The sequence below is a fragment of the Priapulus caudatus genome, unplaced genomic scaffold, assembly GCF_000485595.1.
Source record: "Priapulus caudatus unplaced genomic scaffold, Priapulus_caudatus-5.0.1 Scaffold872, whole genome shotgun sequence".
NCBI classification, from domain to species: Eukaryota; Metazoa; Priapulida; class Priapulimorpha; order Priapulimorphida; family Priapulidae; genus Priapulus; species Priapulus caudatus.
The window spans coordinates 22,807-32,272 of record NW_014577933.1 but is presented as its reverse complement, the minus strand read 5'-3'; the positions used below and the strand labels follow the sequence as shown (position 1 = coordinate 32,272).

Below are 9,466 nucleotides of genomic sequence, written 5' to 3'. Positions count from 1 at the left end.
ATCGTGACCGTACGTCGAGTGGTTAAGATTTGTGCCCAACTGTTGACTGAAGATCGGGCGACCGGACGCACGGACGGACGATCAAGCGATTCTACAAGCTGCATCTGACTATGTCAGATGAGCTAAAGACTCAGTCTATCACTAATTCTTTTAATTGCACTATTCAGTTATGGAAAGTAACTACAGTGCCTCGAATATGGTTGCAAGGTGGATTAAGCTAGATCAGTTTTGCCTACAACTACATCGTCACGGCAAAATGTCAACTTTACGGCACTTTGTTGCTGAACATTGTTCTTAGAATTTCCTATTGGAACAGTGATTGACTAGAGCTGCCTCTCAGTCGTGCCAAATGTATAGGTAATGTTTACAGATCAAGAATAACTGTGCCTCTGCAATGAAACTCACCTGGGCGATGCTATCATGGAAATGGTGCTCCGATTTGTAAATAGCTTGATAGAGCTCCACACAGGAACGCATACGACTGCAAACGATATTTTTAACAATGTATAATCTGCGTTGCTTTTGCAGCACATTTGTGCACACATTTGAAATTTTTGATTCTTAAATTAAAATCATGAACATTGGTGAACAGTAATGCCCCCACACGTTATAGTGATCCTCTACCTGCCATTGAGCAAACATCTTACTCTATTCATTGAAATTGACAGTTTATTGTATCCATTAATCCGTAGCACACTGTAATTGTACCTCTCAAACAACGATGGCAGGAAGTCGTGCAATTCAGTGTTGATTTCATCATACATCACCTTGGCATCGGTGAGCTGCGCCGCTGTCTGAAAGAACAAGAGAGCAGTTTAGAAAAGCATCGCCCCAAGGTTGCAACACATTCACGGAATCCGCAACAGCTTCAATCATATTATATCACCGCTGAGCAGTCACAGGTTATTATAAGCCGCGTTCACACGGAGCGTTCGTCCCGGGTCGAAAAAGATCCGAGACTGACCCGGATCGAAAATGACACGGAGCATCGTTCACACGACGCTATGCGAGCTGCCTGCTATGCGAGCTGCAAGCTGAGAAAAAAATACAATCCGTCCAAGCGAACAATCAAGCAAACAATGCGAATTAAACAATCAAACTCTGGCTTTCGACACTGGCGACGTCTACCGCCGTACTCATTCTGACCCGGGTCGTGTGCTGGTGCGCGTTCACACGGAAAAAATGAACCAGCGCTCAGGTTGTTTTTGACCCAGAGTGGGTGCGAAAACAACCCTGTCGCGCGAAATTTCTGACGTCTGCGAAATTCATGATATAGGATGCGTATGCGCATGCGTGCCGACCCGACCAATCACAGCTCGTCTTTGTGTTACGATAAGTTGTGTACACTTGGACGAACACAAACTGTGTTGTAATGTTTATTATTAGTTAGAGTTTAGAGTTGATAGGTAGAGATTGTAGTTGATATTCTGACCACAAACGACACGGAGCGTCGTTAAAGAGAGCGTTCACACGACCTTTGATCGATCAGTTCTTGGACATGCCTCTATGCTATACGAGCTGCCTGCTATACGAGCTGAGAAAAAAATACAATGTGTCCAAGCGAACAATCAAGCGAACAATGCGAATTAAACAATCAAATTCTGTCATATAATTTCGCAAGTCAGAAATTTCGCACTACACCGGGTCGAAACGACCCGAGTCGTTTTCGTACGGAGAAAACGTCCGTGTGAACGCTTGGCCCGGGACGCATTTGACATGGGTCGTTTTCAACCCGGGTCGTTTCGCTCCATGTGAAAGCGGCCATAGTATCTCTCTACGCATGCGTACTCCATGTGCCGCCTCCCTAACAAGAGAATCCATTAAATAATAGCTCCAGGTGCATTTCTAGCCAGACGCAAAACGCGAATAGAAACCACCGAATCAGGTCGGCACTCCCACCGAACGAAACCGTCATGTTTGCGCACTTTTTGCATTTTCGTTTCATCTCGCTTCTTTGACGCCTGGGTAGCATCGTAATTGTGCCTCGCGTTGTCATAGTCCAGTCTCTTTCTCTCTCGCTTGTCAATCTTGAGCTGAAATAACAGCGAAAATTAAGCATGGATACAGCGTTCCAAATAAGGCACGCAATTGTGCTCAGTGTGTCTGTATTTTATAAAATAGAGACCCCCCTAAATCCGCTCACATGCAAAATTTAGCGATCGGTCCCTTCCACTACTAATCCATGACTTTCAGTTTCTCAAATGAACTTTAGAATATATATGGCAGTATGGTGAGGATATGGTGACGATGTGCTATACAGGACGTAAAGGCGATTCCCTCAGCTTTCATTAGATTCTCAAAGGGGTCCCATGACTCAGAAAAGGTTAAGAACCACTGATATAGAGGCATGATTTTAACAGCAGTTCCTAAAACATATTGTTCACTCATTCAACTTAAACATGCACCTCCACGGCTTGATTTAGCACCTAAGATTTTAGGGGCTACTACATTTTTCACACTTTACTTAAAAAGTTACTCGTGGTTGCTGAGTATACAGAGACGAACACGCTGACCGATATTGGACTATTGAATGATGAGATGATTGACTATTGATTGAGAAGATGTCGTGTGAGATCACTGCAGCGCTAGAGTAGACAGGAAGGGAGAGCAGAACGGAGAGCGCGTCACGCGAGATCTCGTGAGTCGCGGGGTCGCGCGTGCGGAGACTCACCCGCGTCTCGGCGAACATGCTCTGGTACTTAGTGAGCGGCTCGAGCACGAGGTCGTTCAGACTGCTCTGGTAGGACTCCCACAGGAAGGAGTTGCTCTGGCAGGCGTAGGCGAGCGTGCCGTGGTCCACCCACTCCGGCTCGTGAACCTCCGCCAATGTCTCGTCCAGGGACTTGCTCGCTCCTTCCAGCACTGCAACAGTGGCAACACGTGGCAGGGGTAGAAATTAGTTTGAACATTTACAGGCCAGCCGGGCCTGTACGTAAGGGATTTTACAGGCCCGCCACGAAAGTTTTACAGGCCGGAGAAGGCTTTGCATGCTGGGGTGGATTTTCTACGGGCCCGTCGTTAGTATTAGAAATGTCAGGCCCGAGCCTTAAAATACAGGCATAGGATTAGGGTTACCTTAGGATTTTGACCCATGCGTGGTAGCGAGGGCCTACTGATGCATGCGACGCTGAGGGCCTACACCACGGGTGACCCAGATGGGAGGCGTGAGATGGATGGGGGGGGGGAATCTTGTCGAAAATGCAATTACGTTCTGTTACGCTACAAATAACAACTACTTGTATGAAGAATCCACATGTATGGAGAATTGGGGTGCAATGTGGTAGCGAGGACTTACTGAGGCGTGCGATGCACTGAGTGGCGTGGGTGCTACGCAGTGGCTACGCAGTGAAGTGGGTGGATGGGGGGGGGATCTTATCGGAAATGCATTAACATTCTGTTACGCTACAAATAACAACTACTTGTAGAAAGGAAGCACTCGGAGAATCGGAGCACACGTTGAAATAATGAATTTCGGTAGTGATACTCGTGCCGGTCTACGCAAGCATGTGCACACAATAATTTTTCAAATAGAGTTACTTAGTAGCACAACGTGGACATGAATACGACCATGACATGAATGAAATGCAATTACGTTCTGTTATGCTACAAAGTACAACTACTTGTACGAAGGATCCACATGGTGAATCGGCGAGCAATAATTCAAATAGTGCTACTGAGTAGCACAACATGGACAAGCCCGACGAGGCTGTACGACTGATTGTCTATGCAAAGTCTATACAAGGTCTTGTAATACAATAATTAGCAAGACCGTTTCTTGGAGCTAAACATGTACATGAATACGACCACACTTAAACCTGTATTTATATAACAGCTACTAAGGGTACAAATTGCGAAATCGGCCTTTATAGACAGTGGTTGTTCTATAGAGGTGGTTTCACTGTATATCTGCCACTGATTTGTTTCTATCTATCGCTGACGATTACCTTTTAATGCTTGCATGTATTTCTTCACTTCCTTGTGAAGTTTTCCTGCTGCCGCCTGCTGCTTACTGAAGTTATTCACATAAATCTCAAATTTCTCATCTTTTGTCTTGTCAGCTTTGCCAAGATTTTGCATCAACTGTGTGAATAAATAAAAAAAGATTAGTATTTGATGGAATATAAATCGAGACACATAAAAGGGGTTGTGCACCACAGTGTCAGTTAAGGTTTAATCAAGTTCATAAAAGCTATAGCAGTTACATAGATAACACAGATAGTACTGTAGTTCACAGCAGCTGAATCCAGGCTGTAATTTACATTTAAATGTTTTTTAATCCTGACTGTACAAGATTGCGAATACGATAGTAACAATAGTTTATAGCCTTGGGACTTATCGACGGTCACGGCTGGCAATTTTCTCTCCGACGCTGCTGTTGAACAGCAGTTGACCTGTGTATTATTGTGATGAATTATATTTCCCTGTGAACAGTGAACACTCAAGTGCTGCAAATCATGAGGTCGTGTAAGAAACGTGCCATATACTACAACGTCTAATATTAGTCATTCTTAGTACCACCTGCTTTCAGGAATGCAACTGGAGCGTGCATAAGACGTTAAAAAAGAAGATTCGTTAAACATTAGCCAGTAAAACGTGATATTAATTAATAAAAATTTGATTATTTAATTATAGGGCCTATTATATATTATTTTATTAATTATAGTAGGGTGTTATACATGGAGAGAAGAGCACAGCATTGTAAGAACAGCGCATGACAACCGCATCACACTCATAAACAGTGTTCTTTCCACAGGACACACACACACAAAATATTGTTTACACAGATTACAACAACTGTTTCAGGAAGTTTGCAAACACCACTACACCACCCTTCTACAGCAAACATTGGTTTCAACATAACTATTGCCGGCTGTGACTATAATGTGGGCATGGTTAGAAGAATGACCATGTTACTTGTCACAAGTTGCTGCCTAGCTATAAGTATAACATTCCTATGAACTTTACACTGTGTGGGGTTCTCACAAGTCACATGCCACTTAAATCTATCTTTACACTGAATAAGTATTATTATATTACCATTGATTTACACTTCTAAGGATGGAGCTATAGATAAACATTTTTTTGCAATTCATGCCCTTATTATATAAAAGTTATTGCAATATACAAAAATATTTTAAATGACCCCATTTCATGTGGTTAAGACCTATCTAGAACTCCCTCACTGCCTACGACTTTATGCCGACCAAAATTCTAAAGCAGTACGTTGTACAAACAAGACCCTTGACTGTGTGTCAGACTAAAATACTCAAAGAAAATCTCCCACTCTTCCCTCCCATTCACGCTAATCAGTATGTGGCACATTGCTGACACACCTGCCTGTGTGTGTAGGGGGGGGGGCAGGTGAAGTGGCACAGAACCAGCTCTTGTGGCCAGCCAGGTCAGCCTTAATCTGCCATCTTTTGTGATACTGGTCGTTGGCACCACATACAGAATGCAGGACATGTTTATCCTTGCCCATGACGCGTGCAGATGAGTTCTAACACAGCAGCCCTTTCAGACATTCGTATATTTTCGCTACACTGTTAGCAGGATGCATACCACAATTGCACAAATGCACACACACATAACCATGCACGCACGCACGCACGCACGCACAAACAAACAGACCTTAGGCATTAACCTTGAGTTACTTGTTTATGACTGATGAAAATTAGCCTTTACTTTAATTAGTTTTTAGCATTGGCATTACCAATTTAAAACAACAATGGGTAACGTTATCGACAGAGCACGAAATTCAGATTTTTTTTGCACCGGCCCAGAGGGCTGGTAACAGAAATTTTTTTACCAGCCCTCACAAATTTTGTTTGAAAATCAATGACACGTTTCACGCTTGCATTCTCGATTTCAAATTTGTCAAATGTTGCTCAATTATGGCATGATATTGATATCCTTCAGATAAAACAGTAATATAGGCTATTTGCTATAGGCTATAGGTAAATAAAAATGTAGGTACTCGCTAACACGGCTGAAACTACCGGATCGGAGAGCCAGTGTTTTGCCAATGTTACCGGCCCTCCAAATACTGTGCCGGTGGGCCGGTGCTAATTTCGCGCCCTGTATCAATAAATATATGATTAACCCACGATATTTAATAAAATAAATAGTAAACATATAACTAGAAAATTACTCCATAACACCATAACACAGCTACCATGTTTTTTAAATGTCAAATAATGACTTTTGCATACCACAATTTTAAAAGCTATCTTAAAAAGTTTTGCAGATGTATATATGACCTTTTTGTCCATTTTAAACATTTGTGACACATTATGCACAAAGAACTACAATTATGCCTACAATAATGTTTATAATGGGACTTTATGAAGGGTGCTATTTATGTAGACTAGTGATAACCTGTGTTAATTCACCTTCAAACTTTTAACTGCAATATTTAATGTAAATACTTTAATGCTACTATACATTCATGAGCTCTGTTAAATTATTTCCATTTAACTTTTTTATAGAATGGCACTAACAATACCTTTTCACAGCACATTCAGCATACTCATAAACCTATAGCATGACATGCATCAGATCATTTCATTATATTATTATTTAAAAGGGCTAGATGCATTACACCACTAAATATGTCGAAATTTGACTTTGTGGTGGCCAAAACAGATTGTTTCATAACGATTATGTTCTTTCTAATACTAATAGGTGCTTAATGACCGACTCTCTGTGTAACAAGGTTACTGAGAAACTGCAAAACGACCCAGCTGTACATGTATGTGGTGTTCATTGTTTCCCCTGGCCTAAAATCTCTGTGAAGCAGTAAATTTTTTTTGGGTGTGTTTGCACGTTTCGAGGTCCTAGCAAAGCGAGCACTGCAGGTAGCTAGGGGGTCCAGGGGCATGCCCTCCAAGAATAAAAAAAAAAAAGTGCAATTTGGTGCATTATAAGCACTGTTCTAAGGAAGAACATTGATTTTTGTCAGCGAGGCGGTGTTTTGGACAAATTTCTGTGTGGCGGCTGAGAATTTGAACGAGGCGGCCCGCCTCGCTCGTGTCATGCAGGGGAAACACTGACATTGTCTGGGAAAGATTGTGTCATGAGACTGGCCATTCAAGAATTCACAACTTGCAATGCATACACGTGCTCCTAAAGCTTTCTTACATTGATCTTTTGTGCTGGTTACTTCTGGCTGGTAGGTTCAATGCAGCAAATAATTCATAAATACACTAATAAATGGCATAAGCTATTTCTACACACATCTTACATTAATAGCTCATTTCATGACATTCAGCCCTAGACAACCAAAAGAGCAACAAATAGACTTGAGTGCATATGGATTGGGGGAATTGTTGAAAACAAAAGTAAGTGAACAGTGCCTCTCTATCCAGCTATGTTTATTGATAACTTTTTTTCTGAAACGTGCAAGAGATGAGATTCCCCGCCTCAAAACTTTTTAGGATCAAATGACACGGCCTCTGGACTCGAGCTTGTGGGGGATTCCATTTATACTCATGCAAGAGCATGCTTGGATCACACTAGTTTTAGTTAGCTATAAATGCACTTTATTTTCAAAGAAGATTTATGGGTGACAACCTAGCTACCTATACGATGTCTAGATACTATCTTCCCTCTCCTATTGCTACTAGAAAGGAGTAAGTGTGCAGAATGTCACCTCCTTCTCGGGCGACCTTCCGAAAGTTTGGATTGATCTCACTAAATAACATGTCTAGGACACACTAGCGACCGAGTGAGTTTGATATATATTGATAGACACTGATTAGGTAAATGAGATTAAATTAATAAGCTTGTTTTATTTAGCACCATCAAATAATCTCATAAATACACAAATTTACAATAATGACCCTATTCCAGTAGTAGTAGTACGTACTAGTACGGAGTAGTACTAGTAGTATTACGTACAGTCAGTACTTACGTGGGCTCACCCGACACTGCTTATCTTTAAATATGGAATGACTGCCACTTGCCAGTATTTATTTAAGGCTATAACATTACTATATTCGACTATAGCACGACGTGTGACTGTCAAGACTGCGTTGCGGGGCGCCTATGCAGCCTTTAACTTTAGTTTATGAACACAAGCACTTGCGCAGATAGGGTCGTTGTCGTATCAGGTACTACAGATATGTACCCGAGGTAGTTTTAGGTTGTTTAGTATTATGTTTATATTTTTATATAATTAGGAGGTAGTTTTAGGTTGTTTAGTATTATGTTTATATTTTTATATGAGGTACCGGTACCGTATGTTTAGGGTTACGGTTACTTGTTAGGGTTAGTGTTAGGGTTAGGGTACACTCTCATATATACCTCATATACATCTCATATACACATATACATTCTTATACACACTACGGTAGGCGCAGAACGGGGTTGCTATTTATCGAACCCCGGCTACACTCTTATACACACTACGGTAGGCGCAGAACGGGGTTGCTATTTATCGAACCCCGACCAGCCAGTCGCAAGTGCCTGTGGCTGTGTTTATGAATGATGATATTGATGGGACTGGCAATTGCGTTTCCAGATATGAAAGTAATTTCTACAAAACACGAAGTGCCTTTACTGCACAACATAAACATTGAATAAATTATTTGAGAGTTAATATTTATGCGCATATTGTTACCTTTTCCTTTGCCCTACTTGCACGTTTTTGGACGGATTTAGAGAAAAATCCGCCTCCGGATTTCTCTTTTGCTTCCGCCATTTCAAGAAGTTTTGTAGCGACCTCTACATTTACACAGCAGAACTAAATTACTGCGCTGTAGAAACCAAAGATCGTATAGCGCCAGAGGATCTTTGGTAGAAACGTAAGATGATTGAGGGGGTCCATGCCTCCCCTCTGGCATCCGGAATACTCTCTAATTTTCAGTGGCATCTGGAATACTCCATAATTTTGGGCTGGCATCTGGAAAACTATTTAACCTGCAGCCAGCACCCGAATAATACATAAGCAAACAGTAACCAATAGTCCAATACACAACATTTATTAACCTTTATTCATGCACACTATTTATTAGGTGAGCAATAAATACACCTTAATGTCATGCTTGTTAGAGGCAAATAATTAAAGAAAAGGTACAGACTTTATGCTGAATTTATGCTGTTGAATTTGATTTGCCTTCCTGTCCTGCTTCTGGGTTGTGTGATGCTACTACTGGTAGTAGGCCTACATATATTTGCGGCCTCTTCATCACTGGTACTGGTCTCTCAGCTGAACTCTGCAACTCCCATAGAGGTGACCCACTTTTTGACGCCATACTCGCAAGGGCGCAAATCCAGGGGGGACAGGGGGACATGTCCCCCCCACGAATTTTTAGAGGGGGGACATCATATCAAATGTCCCCCCCCCCAATTTTTAGAGGGGGGACATCATATCAAATGTCCCCCCCCACGATTTTGGATCACAATGAATTTGTGTGTAAGTATGCGTGTGTGTGTGTGTGTGTGTGCGGGTGTGTGTGTGCGCGCGCGG

The 9,466-nt window shown here is 42.0% G+C and overlaps 1 protein-coding gene across 2 annotated transcripts in view; it reads right to left on the bottom strand.

Annotated features, from left to right (window-relative positions):
- The window catches only part of LOC106814110 (amphiphysin-like), a 15,786-nt gene extending 7,070 nt beyond the window's left edge, over nucleotides 1–8,716 (bottom strand). For both annotated transcript variants that reach the window (XM_014818386.1, XM_014818387.1), the window contains exons 1-6: nucleotides 8,618–8,716; nucleotides 3,945–4,080; nucleotides 2,672–2,862; nucleotides 1,926–2,033; nucleotides 709–794; nucleotides 406–481 (exon numbers count right to left, since the gene is read on the bottom strand). In XM_014818386.1, the coding sequence (XP_014673872.1) occupies nucleotides 406–481; nucleotides 709–794; nucleotides 1,926–2,033; nucleotides 2,672–2,862; nucleotides 3,945–4,080; nucleotides 8,618–8,698 (678 nt within the window). In that variant the 5' untranslated portion in view covers nucleotides 8,699–8,716. The remainder of the gene's footprint in view (nucleotides 1–405; nucleotides 482–708; nucleotides 795–1,925; nucleotides 2,034–2,671; nucleotides 2,863–3,944; nucleotides 4,081–8,617) is intronic.
- Between the last annotated feature and the right edge of the window lie 750 nt (nucleotides 8,717–9,466).